We start from the raw sequence: 15,983 nt of genomic DNA, 5'->3' as shown, positions 1-15,983 counted from the left end.
CCGCTTGGCAAGCTTTATGAGGCGTTTTCATTGTGATGTCACAAGTAAAGGAAGTGAAGGGCTGGACTACAAACGAGCTGTTTTCAAGCGGTTCAGAGAAGAGCTTTCTGTGGGAGATGGGAACTCCCTTTGGGCTGGACTTTGGGCTTTTTCACTTTGCAAACCTGTTACATGCACAAAAAAGATATACAACTCAATAAAGGAGAAGGGAAAAAGCCAAAAAGCATAATACCACCACTTTAAGGTCATTGGAAAATATTCGAGGAATCATGATCATTTCGATGTCAATTTCAATGAACCTGTCTATTTTCACCTTTTCATTTGCAAAAAGAAAATTATTTCATGAAAATCTGCATTACAAAGGCTGTACCGCTGTGACCTGCCCTTATAGCCAGCAGCAAACAGGTGCAGCCGCGTGTGCTGGATGTGCCCTGCGCGCTCAGCAGGCTCCAGGGGCCATGAGGAGATCAACGTGACAGCCGGCAGCGCCTCATGACAACAAACACGGACTCAACACACTCATCCATGCACAGGTGCACATGGGAACACCACTGTCGATACTGGATTTCTGACCTCCAGACATGGAGACATATATATTGATATTTAAGCACTGCTGAATGTTTATTATTATCATTATTATTATTATTATTATTATCATTATTATTACTGTTGTTGTTGTTGTTGTTTTTGTTGTTGTAGTGGTATTAGCCTACTATTAGTGTCATTATCAATATGATTATTATGTTTTGTGGGAATTATGTCTAACTTGAAAGGAAAATAATAAGGCTTAAGAAGCTGCTATTGTTCCTACAAAATAAATGACATGTTGAATATAAAACTACAAATATAAAGACAATTGTTCACTGAGTGCAGAGCTCATGATGTTTATAAAACCTCAATGCATCATTAAACACTCATGAAGCACTCAGTTAAAGTGACGTTCACCGCACTTGATGACATTTCGTGGCATCACTGCTGTATGATAAACCTGTATATATATGTTATTTATGCTTATGGCTACTACTGCGTTTTAGTTGTGTTATTGTTTATTTCTATTGGCAGCAGGCTTGCTACCATACCCACTGCCCCAGACCTGTTGAACTTCTGCACGGCTCCGCTGCCTGCACGTTCCCAGAGCCGTGGCGAGCTCAGCCTTGTTTCCATACACTTCAGCATGGTGGTACACGGGATCCGACACGCGCCGCCCTTCTCTCTGACGTCCGCCGCCGTCCGCCCACTAAGGCTGCTTATCGGTAGAAAGTGGGCCGTCCCTCCGCCGAGGATACAGCGCTGTTTGACACGTGAGCCTCATGTGACAGAGGTAGGTCAGGCTGAGCTGAGAGTCAGAGGGTTTATTTAACTCGTCGCTCTGTCCTCCCCCACTTTCCCAACGCGCCACCAACAAGGTTGCCTTCCTTCTGCGGCGGGACCACGGCTTGGAAATCGCGGGGACTAACGTGAAACCATTTTCACACCCAAAATAACCGTTCGACTACATTAGCAAGACTAGTCTAAAATAATACATTTTTGGACCGTTTTTTAAAAGCATTTTAGTTTCACTAACTACTGCTTTACAACTTTTTGAATAAATGCGTGAATAAATGCGTATTTATTTGTAACTGCATTGGAACAGTACTTCGACTTTGACTGCGTAATTGGAGCAAAAAGAATGGAACGGATTCCAAGCGCGCAGCCACCTCCTCTGTCCAAACACCAGGCTGATGTGTCAGACGTGCAGGGGTAAGTTCTGTTTAGAAAAAAAATGTTTGTACTAGACCTTGTAGCCTTTTCCTCTAACGCACTTGATATAGTATTTATTCTGCACCTCACACTTCACCAAACCATTACCTCATACCTCACTGCTGTTCTCTTTCTCTTTTTTATGTCTTTAGGATGGATTTCCCGATGTATGTTTATAAACCCAGGCGAGGAATGAAGAGAGGAGAGGAGAGCAAGGTCAGTTTTTATTTTGACAAAACTTGTTATAACCATATAGTTTTTATTAAAGGGTGTGAACTTAAGGGAGGAATTAGGCTGGCAGTAGTCCTTTAGACCCATAAATGGTTGACCTAATTTCTGTTATGACATAACTCCTGGAGTCCTCCCTATCGGTGTGACTGCCTCTGATCATAAAGAGCTAGTAGCTGTGTGCTCTCAGATCAGCTGAATTAACCCACTGTTGTTTATTCTTGCAGGAAACCTACAAGCTGCCTCACAGACTTATTGAGAAGAAAAGGCGTGACCGGATAAATGAGTGCATCGCTCAGTTGAAAGATTTATTACCAGAGCACCTGAAACTCACGGTAAGTTCATGCTGTAGCTTGGAGGGATAATGGGATACGCTGTATTGAGTGGCACACACCATCGAGTGGCTGTTCAGTGGTATTACATCCTCTGAGCTGAGTGCGTCAGCAGTAAAGAGGATGTGTCCTCTGTCATGTGCAACTGTTTAAACTGAGGATTTTAATAATTCAGGTCAATCTGATTGAATGTAACTGTAATATAATTAATACTCCAGACTGCATATTATATATGAAATTTATATTATTCCATATTCTGTTAAACATTTCTTAATCATTATGTTTGCCTTAATGGTTGCTGCTTGTGATAATCTCGCAGATCATATGTACATGGGTAGTAAAGCTTAGTGTCTATGAGCTGTATAAGATGGTGTGCTGACTATGTGTGTTTCCTACAGACTCTGGGCCATCTGGAGAAGGCTGTGGTTTTAGAGCTTACACTCAAGCACGTGAAAGCCCTCACCTCTCTTCTAGAGCAACAGCAGCAGAAGATCCTCGCTCTGCAGAACGGCATGCAAATTGGTGAGCTGCACATCAATCATATTCACACACACACACACACACACACACACACACACACACACAAATATGCTTGTGAAACAGGATGGTTTTGTTTTACAGAATGTAAATTGACAAGATGAATACACAATGACAGGATTATGCAGGACTACGAGAAAATAAGTGCAGCTCTTTTTTGCTACTTCCGTGTCAAATGTCTGACTGTGTGGTTTCTTGTCGTGCTTACAGAGCAGCCTCCTGTCAGCCAGGAGAAGTCAGAGGAGATGTTCCGCTCTGGCTTCCACATGTGTGCCAAGGAGATTCTTCAGTATCTCGCCAATCATGAGACTGATGGAGACTTTGCGCCATCCCATGTGATCAATCACCTTCACAAGTTAGCTTCAGAGGTGTTGCAAAGTCCGGTCCGACCCCGCACCCCTCTCAGCCCTCGACCCCAGGAAATCCCTACCTACCACCAGCACCAAACTCACAAGGAGATTCCCACCAGCTTACCTCCTAAACCCAGCGAGGGCTACGGGAGGAACTGTGTGCCTGTCATCCAGCGGGCGTACGCTCCCCCGAGCAGCGAGCAGAGTGGCAGTGATACGGATACAGACAGCGGCTATGGGGGAGAGCTGGAGAAGACTGAGCCTGGGGCGCCACAGGGACGTCCAGATTACTACGGCCAGGAGAGCCAGCTGAAGCGAGCGCTGGGTGAGAGGCAGAGCTCCAGCATCAAGCAGGAGGATGACGAGCAGTTCCACAAACGACCCCGGGTGGAGTCGTCTGAGGATGAGCTGCTCTCAGGTGGAGAATCATCATCGTCCTCTAGCGGTTATGGGAGTTACATGAGCGTATCCCCCAACCATCCGCCTCCGCCACATCCCCTCTGCATGCCTTTCTACCTCATTCCACATTCTGCTGCCGCCTACCTGCCAATGCTAGAGAAATGCTGGTACCCCGGGGCCGTGCCCATGCTCTACCCTGGTGTGGGAGGCTCTTCATCCACCATGCCCAGCGAAAGACCGCCTCCACCTCAGCTAGTGTTGTCTCCCAGGGGAGGCTCTCCTGCCCCAGCCATATCTCAGACCCCCATGGACTCCCCTGCCCTCCTTCAGGCGCTGAAGCAGGTACCACCCCTCAACCTGGAAACCAAAGACTGAGAGATAAGAGAACAGGGGGGAGGAGATTATCCTGTTCTAGTGCCCAGGAGCAGAGACAGTAGTAGGAATGAGAACAAGACTGAGCCTTTCCATAGTCCATCCTCATACCTGTTCTCTGTTTCTCAGCCTGGAGGTCAAATAGCAAACAAGAGAACTTGTAGAAATGATCAAGAAGAGATGGAGGGGAAAGCAACATCCATCCGCACTCAGAGGATGCAAAGCTCTGGCTGAATGTTTAAAGCTCAGTGTTTTACTCAGTGCATATGTATCATAAACTGGGCCTGGGCCACACACACACACACACACACACACACACACACACACACGCGGTTGAATGTAAAGAAAGATGTGTTTTAGATGCTGCTGTTAAAGAATAACCGCAGATGACACTGATGCATCTCACTTGTAGCTTTAGCAATAGAGAGACACGCCATCGTTAGAAAAAGTGTTGCCTCAAATGTTAGCGCTAATATTTCACCCAAAGTTTGTTGCCTGTGTCCAGTAGGTCACCATTATCATCACTGAAAATGCCCTTCAAACTAGACACTATGATGACTGGCAACGTAAAATACAAGGGTTTCCTAAAGCATGTACAGCCAAGAGTAAGGGTACACCCAATGAATGGATGAACTAATGGGTCATCACATGACCGTGCGGAATGAGAAGTCTTGTTTTTCACTGACAAACAGTCAGTTTAGATGGATTTTATGTAATTATTGTTTATAGACTTCTTGTACATTTCTATTTTTGATACCTTGCACACTTGTCCATCCGGCGAGATCGAAGGAGAGTGGAGTGTGGACAATTGTACGTTGTGTACTCGGAAACTGTGTACATACTGTAGCACTGTGCTGGACCTGGTCTGCATACTCAACATCTGTTTCTGCTCAAGTCAAACCTGGTGTTTGTTCTTGCTGTTGCCTTTTACTTGTGAAAAGCTGATAAATCTCAGATGTTTATTCTCTGTACTACGTATGAATACTGGAGTCAAAGGAGTCAGGAGGAGAGAAGTGAATGTAAACGTTTTACCAGAAGACTAGTTTTCTATAGAAAGAGGTACTTGAGATTTTATATTTTGGGACCTACATGAAAGATGTTTGATGTACATATTTTGTCTATAAATGTTGACATACATTATATAAGTGTATTAATAAAGTATTTTTTTCCTGTGGAAGATGGCTTTGACTATATGTACAGTATATGAAAGAGGTGTGAAAACACCTAGAGATGACATCCAGTCTATTTAGTTTAGTTCTTTTACAGCGTCACAACATTCATGTCACAGGGAACACTTATGTAATGGCAGTTCTGTAGCCTGGCTCTCCTGCTGGTTAACCGTCTGTGCTCACTAATACAACAACAAGTAAATACACGCGAGTGTAAACAGTTTTGGTTAATCTCCTGAAGCAGTAATCAGGATCCATCTGGATCTTGTAAACAGCCTTGACATGTCTGTTTCCCATTGGGTGCATGATTCAATCCAATATGAAATGTTATTCTCTCTCTGTATTTACACACCCAGCACTATACTGCCCAGACTGGAGAATTACATCAAAACATGTAGATGCATTAATCAACCAATACTACTTATCACCACCACCTGTACTGGATTGTGCAATCACATTTGTCAGCTATGTGACAGCACTTACCATCATTAAGGTTTAGGTCATGCTGCAGACAGCAACACGTTTGCATATGTACACAGGCCCAATGTCGATGCTCAACATCGCAAACCCTTCGACCACGTATCATTTCAGAGCTGAAGGAGAGTTGTTTCATTCTAAATATGGTTTGTTTGTACAAACAGAAGTCTAAAGTGCACAACTTGCACTATAAATGTCATTAGTTCCCCCTAAACTGATTATTTTTGAGTCCAATTCCATTAATTTGTTTAAGTAGGAGTACCATGTGTTATTGCTGTGATGAGATAACGTTCCCAAGCTTATTTGCATGCACCCATTATACACACATTACACCCATAATCATTTTCTATAGTTAAATAATGCTACTCATCTCAGTAGTTGGGTCCCGGAGGCCTAGTGGTTAAGATGCATACCATATAATCACAATAACTCCGGTTTGACGTTTTGTTGAACTTCATACTCATCTCTCCCTCCCTCATTGTTTCCTGTCTGTTTTTATTTCTGTTGATCTGTCCAATTAAGGAAAAAAATACATTTTACGTTTCCAACAAATTATTGTATTTATATATATATTTAAATGTTGATAATAAAGTTATATAATAACTCTAAATCATTCAGGAAAGGTCTGTTAATTCAGCAGTGGTCAACCGTTTAATGAGAGATGCCCACCGCTCTTAAACAAGTTTAGAGCTATTTTCACATTTTGACTTTATGTTTATAAAGAGGCTGAAAGACCAAATCAACCTGGTGTTGCTGAATAAGTACAAACATCTGGAAGAAAGACTACCAATTATTTCATTTTGGAATCCCTCTCTCAGAAAGGCCTTGGCATAAATGTGTAGTTAGATCATCAGCCTTTATTGCCACCTGCTGGCAATTTAAAATACCCACATCCTGCTGGTAAATTACTGAAATCTTCTGTGGAAAAAGATTTCCACAGAAGATTTCATGGAATCTTCACTGGAATAAGTGATTATTTCATAATATATTTGCTACCCAGTCACCTTGGAATATCTGTCACACTTTGTTTTAATACAAATTAACTTAATATTGAATTGAATATTGAATTGTTGTTACATTCATAACATTATCATAAAACATGTACATATTTTGATTCCAGTCAGCCAAAATAAGCCCATTACCATGATTGTCTCATGTTTCTACAAATCTGATGATCAGAATATTTTTATTGATGCTACAATCAAATCAAAATTCTGCACATAGGAGCTTAAATGTTTAACCACCGGCAATGGACAATATGCTGTTCATTAGGCTGTGACCCATTAAAATATAAATTGATAACGATGTTGTTGCTGACAAAACCTCTTCAGCACTTCCTACTGTTTGCGTTTCATCTTCTTAACACTCAACACCACTAGTGTTTATGTTCCCCTGTCCACTCTCTTTCATTTTTGGCCATACTTTTCTTTTCAGAGCGGAGGAACAACTGATGCCTGTGAACGCTGAGATGAGAGGACAAATTTGGATTACAACATGCAGTGGTTCCAGCCACAATGTTTGGTCGCAAGCTAAAGACCTCCAGGGTAGGAAGGGGCCCCTGGAGCGAAGGAACAACCCGGGTAGAAGTCCTGTGTTGGGGCTCAAAAGCTGTCTGAGGAAGGAAGGATCTGGAGTTGTGTGAGCCATGGCCTGGGTTGGGCAGAGATTTGCAATCTGACATGCTGTGAGGTGGACTGACGGAAAAGGAAAGGCTCCATGGGACCAGAGTTGCCCCATTGGCACCAAGGCTCAAACCCAAACGTCGCGCTTTCCTCTGAGGTTCAGTGTGTACCACCAAAGGCTGTTCAGATGAACAGGACCTGCCAACACAGGAGGTATTCAGAACTTCTGTTCTCCCCTCACGTTCCCTTTTAGGAGATGTTGATGTCAGCTGCCTACTTTTCTCTCCAACAGCTCGGTTCTCCTTGCCTGAACGGCGAAAAGCAGAGACTGCGGAGATCTTCTCACATGATGGTTTATGTGTTGTTTGAACATCTTCTGGTGATGGGAACTGGGTGGTGGGAGTTGGGTTAGAAATAACAGTTTGTCTATGGAGTGGAGGTCTGGATCGCCTTATGGGGGCTCCTTCTACCAGCAGGTTCACTCCCACATACTGAGGAACTTCAACAGCAGCCTGGGAGGGCGATAAATTAAAACACAAACACATTTGTTGTGAAATTGTCTTGGAAATGATCACCTATTGCCTCATGTGTAATGATATTTCAACCTGTTTGTAGATTAGCTGGAAGCCTCCTGTGTAAGCACTAGGATCGGTTCGTCGGTCAAGCACAACCCTCAGTGTGTCCAGCTGCACAGCAGGGCAGAGGCGAGCGGTCACAGCAGTGGAACAGGCCATAGTGGGACTGGCATTGATCTCCAGAAGCCAGGGCCTCAGATCTCTGCCCAGCATAAAGTCGGCTCCATAGAGCTCAAAGCTTGCCTTGCGGGGCTCGACCAGGTCCTGGGCTGTCTGCAGGGCACGGACCACCGCTTGCTGCATGCCTGGGACCACCACTGACTCCCACTCGGCCCCATGGCCCTGGCGCTGCAGAAAGGCCCTAAACTGAGAGCAGGACCACATATTGTCCTCAGGCACTCCTGGGTGGCGGTCACAGGATGGCTGGAAGTGCCTCTGGATGGAGTTGTTGCACAGGTGGACTGAGCTAAGGAAAATAATGTCCGTGATGATAAGTATAAAATGTGCTTTGAAAAAAATGGGTATATTTAGTCCTACTTGCATTTTTAAATCCCTTTACAAAGAACTAGCGACTAACAAAGATATAAGATGTCAAGTAAAAGTATATTATTGGGTTTCCTCTTTTGTCTGACCTGTCCAGAGTTTTCGTTGAGTAGGGCTGAGTGGAGAACCGCAGGTAGCACTCTCTGTAGAACCAGACAGTCAGAGGGTTCCAGTCGGTGACGAGGAACCACTGGCGGAGGTCAAACTTGGTGCCATGGACCAACAGAGGACGTTCCAGGTATTTCTGAACCACCCACTTACTCTCTTTAGTCAGGGCTCTGTCGCTGTCCACGAGTGCCAAAATCTCATCCAGGCGATTCAGACACATAATACCTGGGTGGTTAAACACCAAAACTGGCTTAAATAAACCATTATTGACAACAACATTATCAGGCAGAGGACATGGTGTTTCCTAGCCTTCTAAACAAATAGCGGACTAACATTCCTCCATCACACTGAAGCTGAGGGGAATTGTGGGCATTTTATTTTTTTAAATCAAATGTAAAAAAAAAAAAAAACGAGTAGTAACATCTGCATGTCACAGTTAATGTTCACAACTACACAGCAAGTTATATTCATTGAGAATATAGAAGTGACAAATATATAAGAATACAATGTAACTACTCTTTTATTATTTTCACACAAAAAAAAAACTCACCTCGTCCTCTTGACTTGGCACCTGGTTTGATGATCCAGATGTTTTTTAGTCCATCTGTATCCAGCTGAGGGCATACCTCCTGCAGTCTGATTAACATGGCCTGGCAGCGCTCCACAAACACTCTGCTACCCCTAATCAAGGCACCTTCACTACACACAAACATCAGACTCACAGACTGAGTTTATTAATGTAGAGATTCACTAAATGTTACTATTATGCTTTACTCCGGACAGTAACTGGGCTTGTTATCGCCTCAAAGTCCTCTTATGTGTCCAGATTATTACAGTAGTGTATGTGTTGATACCTGCTACATCTTTGCAGTAATGTCTATGTCCAATTTGCATACTGTACAGTAATTGTGTAAGTGGCAACAAGTCTTCCCAGCAGACAGCTTTTAAATTTAAAATAGGTAGTAATGTTTTCGAGGTAGAGCTTAATGAGGTCTGTTTGCATACGTGTTTATTTACAAAATGGCTGTTTACCAACTGCCAAAACAGTGCACTATAAAGAGTAGCATGTGGTATTATGTTTACTTTATGGTATTTGTATATACAGTAGTGTGGAACTGGAATATGCTGTGTCATTCCAGTGACTGATACACAAACCCTAAACCTAAGTGACTCTATATTTATGAACTTTAGACAGCATTGAGAAAATGTATTTAAAGACATACTTATATACTGTATGTATGATGCTTCTGATACAGTTCAGAACTTCACCTAATAAGAACTTTTAAGATTTTAGGATGTGTTTTACTGTGTTTCTAATGACCTATATTCATATGATAAGCTGACTTGGGCTGTCAGTACTGCACATAAATTTAGTGCGACCTAAGAAGGATCGTTCTAGCAAATCTAGGAAGCTCCCGGAAAACATACTCACTGCACAACCATGTAGTAGTCTTGCAGAAACTCTGCCCACTGCCGTTCCTCCACGGAGGGGGATGTTTCTACAGTCACATCAATGTCACCGTGCTCTAAAACACTGAGAAACTCTTGACACACATTTAAAGCCAGATCGATCATTCCTGGACCAACAAATCGACGCTCCGAGATATCCAGCTCTGGAGAGAGATACAAGATTTATATGAAAGAATTTGTTACATTCTCCCTGACCCGCACTTTTTTTCATGTCTGGGTCACAATTTTCAAAGGTGCATTTTATATTCATTTTGCATGTATTACCATCAGAGACACCATTTGTGGTATTTTGTTGTTCGCCCTCTGCCCCTTTTCTCCTCCATCTACTTGTCTCAACCACATGCTGCAGCAGGCTGGTGCATGCTGTCCTCCTGAAATCCTCTTCATTGTCATATAAAAAAAACAAGAGGACAAGAGAAAAGGCAAGTAGTTTTGTTTAAGATGATAATATATCACAAATAAAACTAAAACAGCGGCTGTGACTGTTCACTTACAACCCCCTTTTACACTTATAACCTAATAGATCTCATATCCACATACGATTTTTCCGTCTTCCATTTACACCCAGACACATCACTGCACCTTTGATTGAGCATGATTTTAGCTATGTGTTATTAGAGCCATATAGCAGACCTATGAATCCATGCTTTTCATCCTCTGCTCCAAGCCTGTAGCATCTAGGGAAGAAGGTGTCAGGATCTGCTGCATCAAACCACTGAAGGTTACGCAGGTTCACACAGAGCCCCACCTGAAAGAAACAGAATAGGAGATAGAGAGTACTAGCTGACCTATGATCAAAGTTGAGCAACTTGCATTTATTCTAGTCAATCAATAGAAACTCTTTAGAGATGAGACCTTGGTAGTAAACGTTCCCGAATTTGCATAGTGATTGGTCATTTGGTCATGCCGTAAGGAGCGGCAGTCTATGTAATCCCGGCGTGTTGTCCAGTAGAAATATGTAGTTTCATTTCGAGCCAGACGAGACTAGAAAAAGTCGAGGAAAAGTTAACGAGCTGACTGAGCTAGAATGCACAGCATGATGAATAAAAGACCCATGGAAATGGTGTAATTTGAGAATAACAATAATAGCACATTCAGCTGCTTTCAGAACGTCTGTCAGTGGCATGTTGGTTAACATGAACTGTTATCTTACCATGAGGGCATACATGTCATCAACGTTCTCCTCTTTCTCGCCGTCATCCACTCTGTCTGTGAAGAGATAAGTAAAGAGGTGGGCGTGTGTGTGTGTGTGTGTGTGTGTGTGTGTGTGTGTGTGTGTGCATGTGGGCTTTCATGTGTAGAGGGGTGTGTTAAAAGGGTAGGGGTCTGTGGTAGAGGTTGGTGTCTGTAATGTGGTACACAAAGGATCATTTATCAGGTGTCCATCTATCCATCTGAACTAGTGTTCTAATTACATATACGTTAACCCCTCTTGCACTTTTAGCTTAGACAGTTAAGGGAAAATATTGTGCACAGGTTCTACAAACCCATTATTTTCCCAGTATGTCAAACACTTATATAAAGCTGTTTTTCTTCCCATAGGCTTTGAGACTAATAAGATTTCAGTTTGTTTAATGGCAAAGACACAACAGCTTGTTTTCTAAAATGTCTGATTTGGTAGCTCTCTTAAAACCCATTGCCTCACCAGTAAAATCAGCACCGCCATCACCATCATCACCACCTTCCTCCTCATCTCCGTGGCAATGAGGTGCTCTCTGGGCAGGATAGGGCAAACGGCGTTCCATCCACCCTCTGGCCCATAAGGCAGCGCGGATCACAGGATAGGGTCCCTGCACTGAAAACACTTTCCTCAACTGAGAATGAGCGGAAGAGAGAGAGAAAGAGTCCAACAGGACACATATCACATAAGTGGATAGTGTGGTAATATACAGAGGTGTGACAGTGAAGTCTGGCTGTTATATATAATCACCTTCACTGCTTTCTCCACCATCATTTTAGCTGTTTTGAGCCTGTCTGGCTTGATCGCTGGCAGGCTTGGCACAATGCGACGTAACCTCCCCTCCACTGGAGCCACTGCGGACTGTAACACTGAGACAAATTGCTTGGTCAAATTTCAATATAAAGTAACCGTATGCTCATGCATGTGGGTGTATTTGTATGTAAATGTATACTCACTTACCTGGCATTTGCTGCATGTTATTATTATATAGTTTCCCCTTCAGATGATAACAACATACAGTGGTCAGTCCTGTGGGAGCGGAAATATGTTAAACAACATTATTTTTCATCATGTCATCATATGATAGGATATAAAATCATGGATAGATGGTCTCCTCTGGTATCCCACATGGCATACACTTTGTCTCTGTAGCTACTGAAGAACGTAAACTGGGTCAAGCAGGCATCTAAATCTGGACAGAGCTGACTGAGGCTGTCATAGCTTCACATTGACATAACGTTACTCATGCGCACACGGGCAGACATGCAGTACATACAGTACATAGGCATGCACAAAAACGGAAATAGCCTGTATATTTTGGAAACAGATCTACATTCTCTCTCTTCAACTCTCTGCCATATATGACAGCAATTAGACATGCGCACACACTGCTCCTAAAATAGGCTACATCAACAAAAACAGAAGCGATTTTAAGTTGAACAGTAAGATACAAACCTAATGTTGTCACCTCTCCAGTGACTCGACCACTGTGTCCATAGACTCAGTCCTGCTTACTTCATGCTCCCGTTCCCATAACAACGGTGCATGCTCCCACACAATGTTTATAGTTGCCATAACAACCGTACCCAGGAGAAACAGGATGCCATGCAGGTCGATGAAAATCTAACACCTTTAGCCATGCGTTGAAGAAAGAGGATCATTTATCCTTATCAGTTTCCGTGTCGCTTACACGTGTAGGCAACATGCACAAGAACCATTAAAACAGCAACGATACGTCGTTTGTATGCACGTATCTCATTGCAGTGACTCAGTGCTCACTAATGGGGACCAATTGGCTGAGGAGGGTCAAATGGCTGAGCTAAATCCAATCAAGTGTTTGACAATCTGGCAGGTGCACATAGTCTCATATTTGTCTTTATTGAAAGAGTTCATGCTGAGGCCAGTGTGGAGGCAAAACACAAAGGGATTTGTTGATGCTCAGTTTGATCTTTGTTGCTTTCTCATTATTAATATAGGCGATCATTTGCATGGTTACAAAAAAAACTGCATGCCTTGCATCTTCACTATAATCTGACTATCTGTTAGACATGTGCACGCGAGGTTTATGAGATGTACACGGATTATTACAAACACAGTGTATCTGCTTTGCGCAATGCTTTGCCTTCCCACAAGGTGGCATCCAAGGTTTTCTACAGGTTTTCTAGTATGTTCTACTACTGTGTGATACAGGATCAGAGAGACATTATGGATCTGTCAGAGCCATCCTGTGTTCACTGCGCACTTTTGCACTAATGTTTTATTACTTTATATCGTCTTTCATGTCTTAACCCTGCAATTATTATGTTATTATTATTATTATTATACTCCACAAACATTTCAAAGGTACTTTTTAATGTTACTCTTTGCTGTAGTTACTAGTTACTTTACATGTTTTCATACACAACTCATTACATCTTATAAAATGTGATGCATTGTTGCAGACAGTAGAATATTTACTCAATCTGCTGCATAATATAATGTTTATATTATTGCTTAATATAAGGCTCCAAGTACTTCTTCTTCCACCACTTCTTCTTCTTTACACCAAAGTAAGTAAGTAAGTTTTCTCTGATTTGTGACATTTCTCAGCATATTTTCAGTTGTTCTAACAGCTGCACTATTATAGTACGTTAGAGTACAGTCTGGACCTGCTCTGAAAAGTGCCCAGAGATAACGTATGTTATGATATGTTATGTTTGGCGCTATACAGATAAAATTGGATTGAACTGTTAAGTGCAATATGTTAAGTGGCCAATGAATGGACCATCTGCTGTGCACAGTGGTCACAGTCCAGCACATCTTAGCAGCTGATGTTTAGCACATCTTAGTAGCTACCAAAGTGGACATTGTATAGAGTGACGTCGTTCTATAAGCCCATAATAGTCTTGGCTTTATTGTGTTGGGTAGCAGCAGTACGCCGCAGCCCGCTGAGTGCCTCTGCACTCTGATTGGCTGAGGCAGCAGTGATGCTCGCTACATCCTGCTCCCACAGCCAGGGCAGGAGGGAAGAGAGCTGGAAGCGCGGCCGGAAGATCATCATAACACGAAGAGGGGGGGGCAAAATTATCATTTTCACCGTTTTACTCAACTGGAAGAGATGTTTCCACTCAACATGTCTGCAGAAACAGAAGAAGCTGCTGTTTCCAACTCGTGACCGCTTCTTCCAAACGTCCTAAGAAAGCGCCGATCGGCCCCTGAGAAAGTCCCACCTTTACACTCCGTCAACACTTAGCAGGTTAACCCAAAAGGCCAATGAGCATGCCTGTCAACGATCCCGAGAGCATACTGAGCTACCAGGTAAAGTGCCCTTTTGAATGTCTAATTGCATGGCGCGTTGCTTTGACACTTCGGATGGCACAGAGCGAGCTGGACACAAACTCCTACAACTGTGTCCCTCAGTTTACAATTCATAACTTGCTGCTGGAATGATGGACTAAGTCATATTTTACAAACTATTTAATGACAGAAATGATCACACCTGTTCTTTTTGCCACTGTTGCATTTCCACCTACACCTTATCCTGCTGATGTTTTAAATTTAGGTAGGCCTATCTGGGGTTTTTAATTTGTTGTGGTTGTTTAAGCGGACTCAATAAATGTTATTCCCAGCATGTTGAATTATGTCAGGCTTCTCACCCTGCGGGATGATGCTGTATGCGGAGGATATTGTTGATATTGTCATTCTGAGGTGCTGCACGTGCAGCAGCCTAATTCCGGAGAGCGTAGCCTGTCACATTGCAATGCACTGAGAAATCTTTGTTATTTCGACTGTTCCTCGAGCACACATAAATGTGTTGTGGAAAAGTGACGGCCACATTAATGTGATACTGCAGCTGAGTGTTGATTAGACAGGGTATCGGTAAATTTAAAACAGAGCGCTCATTAAAATGCCACCTGCTCGTCCTGGAGTCACATGTGTGTGAGGAATAACAGGAATGGGGCAGTTAACTGCATTTTCAGATGCTTAGGAGGCGTGTTATTTTCTCAGTTACCCTCAAATGACCTTGACGCCATCCTTACACCGTGCACCATACAGTGCTGAGTGTCTGCTTAGCCTACATGATCGTCATTAGCCAATCCTGGCGGCAGGAGGAGGACAGCCATGTGGTCAATTGAGGTTTGAAGGTGGAAATGGCATAATCCTTGATGTTCTGATCATGTGGGATCCATTACCAGATCCTCAGTCAGCCAATGAGACAGAGGCAAACCCATAAGGACAAATGGATTATAGAGCACAGCAGTGCTCAGGGATGTTTATTCAAGCTGGCATGCATTAGGCTAATGTTTGTATAGATTGATTATAACTACCATGGCATGCAGTATCACAGCTTAAAAGACTTAATGTTGCCTACTGCAACAGAGTCATATCATCATGGTGATTTATAATAACATCCTGTCTGAGGGAAGGAGACGGATTGAGAAGGACCAGAGGTGAGCTGGGAAGTCTCTGATATGATTAGACAGCTTTCAGACAGGGAGGGAAAATTGCCTGCAAGCCTCACTCTTCCATGCCAGTTTGATGTCACGACAAAAAACCTGTAAGTTTGTCTTTCCACCATTGTGGTGGCAGTCTAGTCGGTCAGCATGGACTGGGATCTTTGCCACATCCCCCACATGAAACCTGTTGAATGTTTGCCAAAGCACTATTGAGGTGTCTCAAGTAACGGGAAAGGTAAAAAGATAAAAAAGCAATATGAATATGTTATGCCTATGAGTAAACTACAAGTAAAAGTTCTCCGTTCAAAACTGTACTTATGAAGGACACCTATCCACATTGTTAAATTACTGGTGTGTTCATTTGTAAGCAGCACTTTGCAGCATTAATGTTGTAGGTGATACAAGTGGCCCTAAGCTCACGTAAAAACAACATATGGGCAAAATA

The 15,983-nt window shown here is 42.9% G+C and overlaps 2 protein-coding genes across 3 annotated transcripts; one reads left to right on the top strand and one right to left on the bottom strand.

Annotated features, from left to right (window-relative positions):
• The first annotated feature begins 1,334 nt into the window (after nt 1-1,334).
• Nucleotides 1,335-5,135, top strand: LOC123956844 (class E basic helix-loop-helix protein 40-like). The gene is made up of 5 exons (XM_046029323.1): nt 1,335-1,740; nt 1,893-1,956; nt 2,196-2,303; nt 2,699-2,822; nt 3,048-5,135. Exons 1-5 carry the CDS (start codon nt 1,670-1,672, stop codon nt 3,959-3,961), a joined length of 1,281 nt encoding a protein of 426 aa, XP_045885279.1. The 5' UTR covers nt 1,335-1,669; the 3' UTR covers nt 3,962-5,135.
• Nucleotides 5,136-6,756: 1,621 nt separating this feature from the next.
• On the bottom strand, nt 6,757-12,646 carry ttll3 (tubulin tyrosine ligase-like family, member 3). Of its 2 annotated transcripts, XM_046076586.1 has the most exons (14): nt 12,558-12,646; nt 12,063-12,131; nt 11,853-11,971; nt 11,568-11,736; nt 11,076-11,131; nt 10,778-10,906; nt 10,556-10,670; nt 10,187-10,303; nt 9,885-10,065; nt 9,003-9,151; nt 8,434-8,677; nt 7,832-8,267; nt 7,504-7,738; nt 7,211-7,424 (listed from the first exon to the last, which is right to left on the bottom strand). In XM_046076586.1, exons 2-14 carry the CDS (start codon nt 12,076-12,078, stop codon nt 7,354-7,356), a joined length of 2,037 nt encoding a protein of 678 aa, XP_045932542.1. In that variant the 5' UTR covers nt 12,079-12,131; nt 12,558-12,646; the 3' UTR covers nt 7,211-7,353. The 2 variants fall into 2 exon arrangements, with proteins under 2 accessions (XP_045932541.1, XP_045932542.1); XM_046076585.1 differs by having other exon boundaries at nt 6,757-7,738.
• Nucleotides 12,647-15,983: the final 3,337 nt, after the last annotated feature.

Source organism: Micropterus dolomieu, linkage group LG18 (genome assembly GCF_021292245.1).
Source record: "Micropterus dolomieu isolate WLL.071019.BEF.003 ecotype Adirondacks linkage group LG18, ASM2129224v1, whole genome shotgun sequence".
Classification (NCBI taxonomy): domain Eukaryota; kingdom Metazoa; phylum Chordata; class Actinopteri; order Centrarchiformes; family Centrarchidae; genus Micropterus; species Micropterus dolomieu.
This window is presented reverse-complemented; position numbering and strand designations above follow the sequence as displayed.